This window comes from Anabrus simplex, chromosome 1, assembly GCF_040414725.1.
Source record: "Anabrus simplex isolate iqAnaSimp1 chromosome 1, ASM4041472v1, whole genome shotgun sequence".
Classification (NCBI taxonomy): domain Eukaryota; kingdom Metazoa; phylum Arthropoda; class Insecta; order Orthoptera; family Tettigoniidae; genus Anabrus; species Anabrus simplex.
In genome coordinates, this window is record NC_090265.1 from 1,739,894,204 (window position 1) to 1,739,908,595 (window position 14,392).

Genomic DNA, 14,392 nt, shown 5'->3' on the forward strand with positions numbered 1-14,392 from the left:
TATTGGCTCTTTGCTGGGCATTGATTTGAGCAGTGTGGAGCGTGGCATTGGTGAACCTAGAGTGCCTTGGCGGAGACCAAGCAATTGATCACCTGTTGCCTTTTCTGGCCTGCTGTGGCCACCATATCCTCCAGGATTTAAGGTCTTCAGGACTGAAAACCTGGCTTTGTTGACCTGTTCAGATTCCTCCGTACGGTTGAAGTTGCTGGAGTGCTTAAGGATTTTGATGCCTTCCCTCTGTAGCCAGGCATGCTAAGATACAGTAGTTGACAGTATAGTACCACTACGAGTGTGATAAGACACACTGTGTACAGTACAACTACTGGTCTTGTCATGCCTAGCTACAAAGGGAAGCCATCAGAATCCTGAAGCACACCAACAACTTCAACCATAAGGAGGAGTCTAAGTGGGTGAACAAAGCCTGGTTTCCAGTCCTGAAAACTTTCAATCCTGGAAGACATGGTGGCCGCAGCAGGTCAGAAAAAACAACGGGTGATGAATTGCTTGTCTCCGCTGAGGTAGGTCAAACAACGCCAGGCTCAACACTGCTCCAATCGTTGGCCAAAGAACAGTCAATTAGTGATTGGCCTCCCACTGTGGTGGACCAATAGGCAAGCAGCGCACCATGGATTGCACTATCATTGGCCAAAGAACAACCAATCGGCAACCACCCTACTCCAAAGCGGACCACAGCCTGCACTATACATTGAGGTACAATTCCAACACCACTCCAGTCTACTGAAAGCTTTGTAACTTCGAAACCCTTGAAGATGCCAAACGCTGTTTTTGGTGAAATGTCGAGACCATCATACGCTCCTAGATCATAGCCTACAAGCCCGGAAAACAGACATTGTTCATAATGCTGGCCATGAACGCTTTAACTGCTATATAAATTTGGTCAAGATTGATCAGAAGAAGACATCCAGGACTTGTTCAGCTGGTTATGGTGGTAACTGCTAGGAAAGACTAAGATATGAATATGACAAACAAAATAGAGTAGGTGTAGACTTCAATAGTTATTTGGAGATAAGAGTTTAGCACAGGATATGGTAGAATAGAAAACTGCCTCAAACAACTCTATGGATGATGATTCAGACAACAACAACAACACACCTCCACAGTGTTTAGATTGGTGCCTTCATGGCCCATATGAAGAGTGGTGGTGGTGGTGGTGGTGGTGGTGGTGGTGGTGGTGGTGATTAGTGTTTTAAGAGGAAGCACGGCTAGGCAACCATCCTCTGTATAACACTAATTAGACAGAAAAAATGGAAGGGATCTGATACTTGGATAAATGAAGGTATTGGTGAAGTAAGGACAAGGGGTCACAAAGGGCGTGAAAATGAAAGACTCCCTAGACCTCGATACCTAATACCGTCAAGGTCAGAAAAGAAGTGTTAACCAAGGGAGGTCAGATAGGAAAGATGAAAGTGAGGAGCCTGGCACAAGCAAGTGGAAGCTATGGCAGGACTCAGCTAAGGTCCCTGTGGTTGCCAATCCATGCTCCCAAGTTCAGATCCCCTAAGACCCCTTTTAATCACCTCTTATGGCAGGTAGGGGATACCGTGGGTGTTATTCCACCGCCACCACCCACAGGGGGCCCATATTAAGAGACGTTATTTCTTGATCTATTAGGACTCCCATCAGGGAACACCAAAGAAATATCCCTCTCAACCAGCTAGATAAGTCAGCAATAGTTGAGCATGCCCTGTTGTCTGGTAGTAATGTCATGTTCCAAGATGCTGTAGCTTTTACCCACACAAAACACAATTGGTCTAGGATAATACAGAAAGTAGTGGAAATACATAAAAATCTTAATTTTTACAGGGACTCTGGCTATCAGTCGATATCTGGTCACTAACCATTAAAGAACTGTCCTTCACTATTTCATGTCAGTTTTTTCCAAATTCATACTCTCCTAATTACTAGATAGTTCACTCAATGTGTCATGTATTCATCATCTTTGTTTCTTCTTTTTGTTGTTGTTGTCTCTTTGATCTTCTTTGAGCATTTCCATTCCACCCCCCCCACTCCCCCTTTCTCCCACACTGTTTTTCACTTCTCCTTTCATTAACATAATTCTGTTCCTGTGTCTCTATCTTGACTTTATATTTATTCCATTGCACTTGATCTTTCCACTCCTATCTTTGAATAGTCGGATGATCTTACTGTTTATTCTGAAACTCGTGGACATACAAACATGAAATATCTCGCGTAGAATTAAGATGGTGACATTTCCTACTTGGAATAAAATAGTGCATTGTTAGCCATCCGGTGACTTACGATAGTATCATTTAATCAATAGAGCAACAGTCAAGTGTTTTTCAAGTTCAAATACACCACCACCACCACCACCACCACCACCACCACCACCTTGTTCTAGATGCAAAGTACCAAAAAGATCACCAGAATAGAACATTGAGAAATAAAATTTGTTAGTTGAATATCTGGCATATTCCTCAAAGTTTTCTATTGCTATATGAAGGACAGTGCAAAGTGTGGATATTCTAGTCTTCAAAAATTCATTGTCATTATCAGGGAGTGAACCAAAGATCTTGAACATTAGCTTACTCACTAACCATTGAAGATCTTCAGAAATGATTTATCCACCAGTGTTGCATACCATTCAGAAGCCTTATTACTCAACACCAGTGATTCAGATACGAGTATTATGCAAATATCATACAAACTCTACCTGTTAGTAAGATCTGGCCTTCTCACTTTCCTTTTTTTTATTAATCAACATGCATTTCTAATAATGCATGTTGTTCAGTAATGCTTGGTAAAGAAGTACAGTACACTTGTGAGATGATGAGTGTTCATGCAAGATTTTTTTTTTTTAAATTTCATTTGTGGGATAAATAAGCTCATTGATTAATCTATCTTCTTATAGGTTCAGTTCCAGTTCACCTTGCTGACAGACACCCTGTATTCGCCCCTACCAGTCGACTTGGTGCCTGCTATGGAGGATGAAGACGATGAAGACAGACCTTTCCCTCGTACTATTGTAGCTGTTGAGGTACAGGACACCAAGAATGGAGCTACTCATTATTGGACTCTGGAGAAACTTAGGTATATTTTGTAAGATGTATATTTTTCTTCTTTGTTACTATATTTTAGTGCCTAAAATTGAAAGCAGCATGAAGTCAGCATTGTGGGCAAAATAAATATACTTTTTTAAAATAATTACATTGTCTTTCTCACAGAAAACAGCTAGATGGATAGCCCTTCTTACAGCATTATACTTCAAGAGAATATTGAAGAATGAAACCTACAGAAATACTTGTACGTCCTCAAGATGTCTGTCATCAAAATCATCATCATCATCATCATCGTCATCTGTTATTACTTTCTTTTAAACCTATTTTTGCATGGGGACATTTTCAGAAGCAATTTACGTATCAGTGATGCGGACTATTCAGTGGCCCTAACAGTTGGTAAACACAAATGATTCAGGTACAAGTACTGTAAAATTGGGATTAATTGTCTGGTCTTTTAATTTTCTTTTTCATTAAATATTTTATGGCATGGAACATAACAGCTTTAATTTTACATTATTGCTAACACTACAAGAGAAAAAAGATATTTCAGTTTTTAGATCATGTCCTAGCATATATTACATACATTGAGTCACATTATCTTCCAGCTGGGACTGGTGCAGTGCTCAGGACACAGTAATTTGAAGGTCATACTGGTCACCACCTGGCTGGCTACTTTGTGCAATCAGTTGAGTTTGAGTGCTGCTACCAAAAGTTGGCCAGCTTCTGGCCAAAAGTTAATATGACCTCACTCTTTGCTTGTTTGTATGTTTTGGCATACCATGATAATAAGTGTGACAAATACAGAAATCTTCTACAGAAGAAATGAGAATTAAGGTTCAAGGTTTTTTTTTCTTAAAGCAAATCACAGGTTGATGCAACGGTTTCTGCCTAAGAAAAGGAGCTATTTTGTCATCTATATACGAGACAAAATTAAAGTTGTTTATCATAAGTCCATTGGAGTTCATCAGGAAGCTAAGGTTATGTTTGTTCCAGTGGAGCTGGATCAAGTCAGTATATACCCTATGAAGGATATATTTGAGGAGGAACCATTTGCCAAAATTTGTAATTTTGCACATGCATCCAGAAAGACTCCGTTTGTAGCCATGCTGACAATGTGTGTGGACTTTGTTCTGTGTGATCAAAATGTTAGACACTAGAGTGGCCTGCATTGTGTGAAGTAAGAGGTCAGTTATTTGATTCCTATCAATTACAGACCTCGTTTGGCCGGGATTCATTGCCAGATCTGTGAAGTGTATAACCCCAATGGTATAAGTAATAGCAAAGTTCATGCATGGATGAGGTTATTCAGTGAAAATCAAGAGAATGACCATGATCACTCAACCCATTGACTGTTTATAATCCATCAATCCGCCTCCGTAGCGTAACGGTAAGTGTTGTTAGCTGCCGTCTTCAGGGGCCTGGGTTCGATTCCCGGTGCTGCCAGAAATTCAAGAGTGGCAGGAGGGCTGGTATGTGGTTGAAATGGTACATACAGCTCACCTCCATTGGGGGTCTGTATGAAAAGAGCTGCACCACCTCGGGATGAGGAGACACATTTACTTAGCAACCAAATGTTTGCAGTTCACACCAGAATTCATGAAAACTGATAGTTCACAATTTCCACACTATCATTACATATTACATAAGTTTCAAGGTAATTTATCTACAAAGGTCCATAAGAAAAGGCTTAACCCGTCTTAATGTCTTGCACATTAGAGTGCTGACCTAAGCCCAAGGTAGTGGGTTTGATCCTGGCCCAGACCCTTGGTATTTGAAGCTGTTCAAATATGCCCCCCTCTTGTCAGTAGATTTGTCTGTAAGACAAAATTGAGCGCCTTGGCATCTCCAGAAACCATAAGAGTACGGGGCAAGTTGGTCGTGCGGTTAGGGGCGCGCAGCTGTGAGTTGCATCCGGGAGATAGTGGGTTCGAATCCCACTGTTGGCAGCCCTGAAAATGGTTTTCCTTGGTTTCTCATTTTCATACCAGACAAATTCTGGGGCTATGCCTTAATTAAGGCCACAGCCGCTTCCGTTCCACTCCTAGGCCATTCATCTCCCATTGTCGCCATAAGACCTATCTGTGTCGGTGCGACGTAAAGTAAATGGTATTAAAAAAAGACATAAAGAGTATTTAGTGGGACTACGAACTTGAGACCTGGACGAGGATGTGAAGAACAGGTTTTAGCACTAGTTACCCATATTGAAAATGGATTTGAGAACAAAATGGTAAGCATGGCCGTCTTCTTAGATCTGACAGCTGCATATGACACCGTGTGGCAAGATAAGCTCCTTCTCAAATTTATCAGCATCATCCCTTGTCTGAAACTCTCCACATTACTCAGTAACATGCTGAGTAATAGGTACTTCCAGATTTTTTCCGAAGACTCCAGAAGTAAAGTACATAAGATAAATGGCGGACTCCCTCAGGGCTCTGTATTGGCCCCTCTTCTATTCAACCTGTACACACATGACCTTCCTGTAACTAAATCCAGAAAATTCATCTACGCAGATGACATCGCATTGGTTGCCCAACATCAACGCTTCGATGAGTCTGAGTCGACGCTTACATCAGACTTAAAGATTCTAGACAGTTACTTTTATCACAACAACCTTAGACCAAACCCCAAGAAAACTGTTGTGTCTACCTTCCATTTGTGGAATAGAAGTGCTGGGTACAAACCAACCATACCATTCAAAGGAGAGAATCTACAGTATTGTAGTAACCCAAAATACCTGGGAGTCACCCTGGACAGGTCCTTGACCTACAAGAATCACCTCTATAATGTGTCAGCCAAGATCAAGACCAGAAATAACATCCTCCAAAAGCTGGCAGGTACATCCTGGGGTGCTAATGCCCAAGTCCTGAGATCCACTGCTCTTGCACTCTCTTATTCAGTCGCTGAATATTGCTGCTCTACCTGGCTTAACAGTGCTCACACTGGATTAGTAGACACCCAGCTGAACCAAGCAATGCGTATCATTACAGGATGCATCCGACCAACTAACACACACTGGCTTCCCACCCTAAGCCACATACCACCTCCATCCCTAAGAAGATCACAGTCACTGCTTAACTTGTGGAAGAAAATTGAAAACAATCCTCACCTTCCTATTCATTCTGACATAGCAGCTTCCCCAGCTAAACGACTGAAATCCAGACACCCTTCTTGGCGTACTGCAATGAATTTACAGGACACCTCCTTTAATGTATCGGACGCCTGGAAAGAACAATGGCAACAGCAATCCGCATTACCACATCGCCACATCATTGAGAACCCATGCAAGTGCCCAGATGGTTTTTCTCTTCCCAGACGGCAGTGGAGGATGCTAAATCGAATTAGGACCGGCCAAGGTAGATGTGGAGCCACTCTCTTCAAATGGGGATGGAAGACATCACCGCAATGTGACTGCGGACAAGGGGAACAGACAGTGGAACACCTTGCATTTGAATGTCCTTTGCGTAGTTACAGAGGCTCTATTGAGGACTTAAACTGTGTCTCAAACGAAGCTCTTCTCTGGCTATTAAATTTTGACATGGAACTTTAGTTACGAGCTTGAGATGGTAGTTGTATATATTGTAAATAATATTGTATTCATCATACGCTAAATAAATAGTGGGACTACAGGTTTTTATGCTTGTGATCAGTTCCAAAGATGCTTTCTGAGGAATGCAAAGGAAATATGGTAGTACTTTGCTATTTTTGACCCAACACCATGAGGATGGTGGTGAATTATTAGATTGCATCATCATAGAGTATAAGGGATTGGTGTACAGTGCGACTCCTGAATCCAAGGAGCAACTGAAGTGACAGCACAGTGAAAATGAAATTTGAACATATGATAAAACAACAGAGTTTTGAGACAGATACAGTATTTTATTGGTGGATACCATACTTCAAAGGATAACAATAAATGCAGCTGCATATTGTTGACCTTGAAGAAACTCCATCGTACAATCCAGAATAAACATTGTAGCCATCTGCCTGCTGGAGTTTTATTGCTTCATGATAACGTAAGGCCCTAGACTAGTGCTCAAATGTAAGTTCTTATTGAATGTTTTGACTGGCAGCTATTGGATCACATCTCTAGCACTGACTGTGCACCTGGTGAATATTACATTTCCTACATGTAATTTAATGATGAATCTTTTTGTATTCCTGATTTTCTTGTCCTTAAAATGGCAGTCCTGTTCTTAGAATTCTGACTTAACTAACAAAAATGTGCATATTGTTTCATTACCTCTGGGTTCTTATGGAACTTTGTATTGCAATACAGGTTAAACTGAATATGCAGATTCAGGAATTGGAAAGATGTCTTATTAGAAATTTTCTATATTTTTTTTGATGTGTAAATTGGTTATTTTTCATGTTCCTTACTTCCCACAGATATTGTTAATAGGTTTTCTTTGTTCCTGTTTTAAATCCACTATGTTCCTCTGTCCTGGAAAGTAAAGCAAGATCTCATGAATATTGTTTATATTAAAGAAGAACGTGAATATCATTCACTGAAAAAATGCTGCTCTTGCTTTGTGTTTATATTATGTCCCAGTATATGAAAGCTGAGAACAGTATAGAATCACCACTTTATAAAGCACACAGAGAGTCCAATCTTACACAAATTGTATTTGAAAATATTACTACATATACAGTTAGTATTTACAGAAAATGTCCCAAATTACTTTACAAGATTGCAGGATGTAATTCAGTTTGTTGCTACTCAAATGTTTCATACAGCCAGAGAAATCCATCAGACATTCGTTGGTGTAGGCATAACTCCATGGTTTATCACAGAAACCCCACTTGTACATGATGTAGTTCCACCTTTACTATCCAGTGTGGTTTAACTGGATGCACCTTTGTCTAGGTGATGGAAACCTGGTTCTGGATATTTGTCTCTCCCCCCCCTTTCTCATTTCTATTTGTCTCTAAGCTGCTTCTGTATATGTTTAGGTAATTTTAATGGTCACTATCCATCTTGTGGCTCTGAAATGCCCTGCCCCACTGGAAGGAAGTTGGAGAAGCTTATAGGAGAGCTGGATATCTGTATTTTGAGTACAGGGGAACTAATTCATGTTAGTGTAGCACATGGAATGTTTTCCAACGTGAACGCTGGTCTCTGCACCTGTGAACTTGTTTTCCTGTTTCAATGGGATGTGCAAGACGACCTCTGTTACAGTGACCATTTTCGTATCATTCTTATTTAATTGAAAAATACATCCATTGTGGCTCCTCCTTTAAAAGTAGGAAAGATCACAATATGAAGATAAAGTAGGAATTCAAAAGGACAAACTGGGGCAAATATTCATTTATAGGAAGGTGAATTAGGGATTGGAATAACTTACCAAGGGAGATGTTCAGTAAATTTCCAATTTCTTTGAAATCATTTAAGAAAATGCAAGGAAAACAACAGATAGGGAATCTGCCACGTGGGCGACTGCCCTAAATGCAGATCAGTATTGATTTGATTGATTGATTGATTGATTGATTGATTGATTGATTGATTGATTGATTGATTGATTGATTGATTGATTGATTGATTGATTGATTAAGAAACTGTGCCGGTGTATTGCTCCTCAGCAGTGGATTTTAAAATGTGCTGATTGACTAAAGTTAACACAGTGTGCTGTCTTCTCTGAAACTCATAGCCAAAGCATAGACGAGGACGTGCTATATATTACGCAAGTAATTCTGCCTGTTGCCGAAGAGCCTATTCCATCTGTCTCACTGACTTCCTGATGTAAACTCATTCTGTGGGGGGAAGAAGAGAGAGTAGCAGCTATAAAAGACAGACATAATACTTGCCAACAGTATCGAAGTTCGACCAATGTGGCCAGTTTGATAATGTTTGAGAAACTGCACATTAAGGTGCCAGATCTTATTCAATAGAGTGAAAAAAGCTTTGAGGGAAAAGTATGCATCATTCACAATAGCACATACACCACCATCTCAAGTCGGATTAAACTTGATGCATTTTGAGTATTCACTTGTTGGTCTTCAGCATACTCTACATTCCTCTACCTCTAACTTAAGAACACTATATCCCTCATTCTACGAGAAGATGAGCAGTCGGTAGACCTTTCCATCCATTGCATGAAAGATGGTCTGTTTTGTTCTAGTTATTTTAACTTCCCTTTTACTGTAAATTAATAACATTTTTATTTTAATCTAAATTATGCTCTTAGTCTTTTAATTGCATTTTTATCTACTAGTTTTATGTTTAAAATGTGATTTTAGTTTCTAACTTGTTGTACTATACTGTATATGAGTTTACTTCTAAATCAATGCCTTATTGTATATTATTGAATTTCAGTTCATAATTTATTTTTTGTATGAAAAATAAGGCATTGTCAATCAGATTCACTCATTATTTTAAATTCATAATCATACTCATCCTAATCAGTGGGTAAATTTTAAATTATAATTTCATCTCGTACCATCAGGGGCCAATGACTCAGATGATTGGCCTCTGAAAACGACGACGACAACATCTTTATATGTTATGGGAATCAACATCTATATCATCTGATGGCCAAGCAGGCATCAATTTTTGGTAGTGGGACAAAGTCTCTCGTAGTGCATTGGCACTGCCGGTGGCTACAATTAGCCCACGCAGTGGCCTCCACGGTATGCACTAGCCAGCGTCTTGGTAGGAGTGCTAGGTACCAACTGATGAGCCCAGCCTAGCACACGGGGGCGAAACGCTGGCAACCAGGAATGAGTTAGCTGGAAAATTTATAATGACCAATAACGGACCATTTATATTGGTATTAACATCTTTATATGTTAGTTACCTGAACTTGAACTTTGGGTGCAAGGATAGTAAGCATGTAGTGATAGATTAGTCTTGTGATGCTTTCGTACTCATGTTGAAGAGTGGTGGTATTATACGAGGGTAATCCCAAAAATAAGGTCTCCTATTTATTTTTTTATAAATACAGAACTTTGTTTGTGCGGCTGTTGGTCACAATATTGTGAAGAGTGTTTCCCGCGCTTGCTTATAAAAATGCACACGCTGCACTGAGGCACTCAGTCTTGGCTTGGCAGCCGTTGAGAATGGAGCTCCCGTTGGATGTTACCGCCAAATGCGAAGTGCGTGCAGTTATTCAGTTTTTGAACGCAAATGTACTAAACCGATTGAAATCCATCGCCAATTGACGGAAGTGTATGGTGAGTCGTGCATGGATGTCAAAAATGTTCATAAGTGGTGTAGAGAGTTTACAGCTGGTCGGACTGATTTTCATGATGAACAAAGGAGCGGGAGACCATGCATTTCCGTTGTGACAGTCGTGAAGGTTGAGCAAATCATGCGTGAAGATCAGCGGATCACCCTGAAGTTTCCCGAAGTGCCGCTCACAGAATTTTAATGGAAAAGTTGAAATACTGGAAGGTGTGCATAAAATGGGTGCCACGCATGCTGACTGAAGACCATATGCGGCAATGAGTTCATTCTTCTGCGCATTTCTTCAATGCTTTGCAGCCGAACAGGACAACTTTTCGGACTCATTTGCCATGGGTGACGAAACCTGGGCGTTCCACTTTACACTTGAGAGGAAGCAACAATCACACCAGTGGCGGCATCCCTCTTCGCCAAAACCGCAGAAATTCAGGCAAACACAGTCTGCCGATAAAGTCATGGGGATTGAAAAGTGGTATTGTTGGTCAACTTTATGCCCGCTGGGCCCACAATTAACGCTGACAGGTACTGTGAGACCCTGAAAAAACTCAGACGGGCAATTCAGAACCGGAGAAGAGGAATGTTGAGCAAGGGCGTAAACATTCTCCATGACAACGCTCACCCGCACATTGCCCGGTAAACCGTTGCTCTCCTGCAAACAGTTTCAATGGAACATCACCCACCCACCTTATAGTCCCGACTTGATGCCCAGTGACTATCATTTGTTCCCTAAGTTGAAAGAACATTTGGCTGGAAAGTGATTCAGCACTGACGACGAGGTGAAAGATGAGGTTATCAACTTCCTGAACAGCATGGTGGCAAGCTGGTATGACATGGTCATACAAAAACTGTCACAGCGTCTACAAGAATGCATCGACCAAAATGGTGATTATGCAGAAAAGTAGCAGAATGTCCAAGCTGTAAAATTATGTAAACCATTGTAAAAATAAACAGGTCTATGTATTTATAAAAAAAATAGGAGACCTTATTTTTGGGATTACCTTTATATTTTTTCCCCCAGGAAAATGAGGGAAGATGACACACAGACTGCTCAAAAAACGAAAGAAACTTGGTCACATCTTTAGATGTTTCTAACTACATTGTACGAATGCTTAGTGGGATAGGAATTGGACTGTTATGGCAATAACGTCCTGTTTATATAATAGAGGGTTCCACTGTCATCTGGATGTTTGAGAAGTGTAAACATCAGTTGAAAAATATAACTCTGTCAATTCAGAGAGAGAGAATGACAATACCGGACAGCTTGCTTGCTGTTTTCAGCGAGAAAGTCGATAGTCCTGCTACCTACATGGCTTGGTGTGACCAACACTTCAATAACATATTGCCATCTGTATGATTCTTGGCGCACTGGCATGTTGTTTATAATCATCGTTTATAATGTATCATTGTTTGTCACTCAATAATCTTACATTGCAGTTATATTCCAAGAAAAGTGTTTTGCGCTAAACAAATTACCCAGCAAGATAAGAGGCATGGGAACTGATAAGGACGGCAAGTATTAAAAAAGTAATGAGTTCGCATCTGTGTTGAGGTTACATTCTATGCCCGTTATGTTAAGAAAATGAATCAAATACTCTACTGAAATGTTAGTGGGACATAAAACCACTAATAACAACAAATATGGAACTCTAGTATACTCAAACTTGAGGGTCCACATGGTTAAACAGTACCGGCTACCATAAATTTCACAATCGAAAACTAGTGGGCCTGTAGCGTAATGGTTATCGCGGTATTCTTGAAATTGAAAATTGAAGGCCACGAGTTTTTAATCCAGTTACCTTTTGTTTACTGTAAGAAAATAATAATAATAATAATCATAATCATTTTCTTCACGTCCCACTAAGTATTTTTACGGTTTTTGGAGACACACTGAGGTGCCGAAATATAGTCCCACAGGAATTATTTTACATGCCAGTAAATCTACCTACACGAGACTGACATATCTGAGCACCTTCAAATACCTCCGGACCGAGCCAGGATCGAAACTGCCAAATTTGGATCAGAAGGCCATCGCATCAACCGTCTGAGCCACTCAGCCCGGCGTTAGAAAATTATTTCAGTGTATTATTGGCATAGGCTTGAGCACCAGTCCAACTAATTTAATACGTATGTATGGTAATTCTTCATGCATAAATTTGTGAAAGAGACTTTAGGAAATTCTGAACACTTCCTTTTTGTCAGGAACATCATCATTTCACTCACGTAACCCCAATATGTGTTATATGTATTATGTATTTCAGTCTTCAGAGGTAAAACAGAAAAGTCAAAGTACAGCAAAAGCGAGATAGCAGTGTAAGGTGAGGTCCCTTGTAGAGTTCGGGAAGATTGGCCGTACCAAGGAAGAAGAAGATGAAGAAGAAGAAGGAGAAGAAGAAGAAGAAGAAGAAGAAGAAGAAGAAGAAGTCAAAATAATGGACCAAAACTCCTGTTCCTTAATTACAGCTCCTCTTTCCCAAAATCTTAAAAAATCATGGATGTTGTTAAGTTATCTGCCCCCTCTGGTGGTTCGGCTGAATGGTTAGAGCTTTGTGGCCCTTCTCTTTCATTGTATGATACCTTCATTCTTCGGAGTGTTGGACCTCTTCCATTTTCCTCCTGATTAGTTTTAATAGAGGATGGCTGGCCAGTTGTACTTCCTCTTAACATAATCACCACCACGGAATGGTCAGCGTACTGACCTTTGGTTTTAGGGCCCTGGTACGATTCCCGGCTGAGTTGGAGGTTTTAATCGCATCTGTTAATTCCTGTAGTTCGGGGCCTATGGGTTTGTGTTCGTATTCATACGGATCTTCAAGTATATACAACATATCATACGAAAAACAACCACAGAAACACGCAATAGTGAGTACAGTATATACCCCTCCACATATGATTGCTGCTAGGAAAGGAATCTGGCCGGAAAACTAGGCGAAGTCCATACGAAGTGCTACGCCAGGTAATTGAGAAAAGGCTAGAAAGAAGAGGAGAGAGTAGTTGTTAAATATTTCCCCCAGAGGCTGGGTGGATCCTCAAACAAATTCTGCTTTATAACTTTTAAGACATAGCAAAAGGCACGGCTAGCATAATGCTCATTTGGAGGTTTATGAAGGAGGCATTTCATATTTTAAAATTTCATTCTTAATTATTATGTTTATTCAATTATTTTAACAAAAATATTTCCAATGAGTGTAATGCATTCCTCTTAACTGTAGCATAGACAAGTATGCAGTTCACGCCAATACGGTAGATGTCATCACCGTCGCTGTTTGCACTCCACTCAATGCTGTTGAAATAGAGCTGTTCGGTATTGGTGTATTAAAGTATTTGGCATGGGCTATCAAAGGGAAACAACCCCAGGGCAGGAGCATCTATAGTTTTGAGTGTACCTGTCGGACAAAAACGTGTATAAAATACTAACTAATGAATATAATTCACTCATTTTTGCATTCATGCTATTGAAAATGATGACTTACCCATTCTTCATTCCTTGAATGACTGCTGGCTGTGGTACAGATGTTTCATTTGAAATAATTTCATAAAGAATGGATTCGTGTTCTCTAAAAACATTGCGAGTTTGGACGGTGGGTGGACTTTATACTGTACCCGCTCAAAGCCTGAGTCCCAACCAGCATTTATATCAGGGGGTGTTACGGTCTGAATCTATCGCAACTAATAAACAATTTTAAAAAAATATGAAGATACAAGATCTCCAATTAAATGTATGGGTGCTATCCAATTAGTACTACAGGGTTGAACGGGACACTCTATAATCATTAACTTTAAGGCCCATCATAAAAACACATAAAAATATATTTAATCAGATCAGAGGGAAAAATATGAAGGCTCCGTCCTAGGAAAGGGGACGGATATTTAAACGGTCACCAAGGGTTTACTATTCTACAAGAACAAGAACCTGGAACTGTTTCCTTACAAATGCTAAAGGAGCATTTTATATAAGTAAACAAAATATTTTTTACACACAACCAAAATCTGTTGATCCTTAATTTGCCGGGATTGGCAAATTATTCCTGAAATTTTTTACACAGTATTTGACACTTTTGACCACCCATCCATTTGGGTGGTGGAACCGTTGATATCTGAAGGTATCAGATTTACCCTCGTTAACACGACCATTGATGGTCATGGACCCATTTACCTGTTGGCCAAGTGGGCGCGATCA

General features: G+C 40.1%; 1 protein-coding gene across 1 annotated transcript in view; it reads left to right on the forward strand.

The window, feature by feature from the left end:
- The window catches only part of unc-104 (kinesin family member unc-104), an 871,528-nt gene that overhangs the window by 611,089 nt on the left and 246,047 nt on the right, over window positions 1-14,392 (forward strand). Inside the window, exon 17 of the mRNA XM_067138474.2 lies at window positions 2,891-3,069. Coding sequence (XP_066994575.1) covers window positions 2,891-3,069 — 179 coding nt within the window. The remainder of the gene's footprint in view (window positions 1-2,890; window positions 3,070-14,392) is intronic.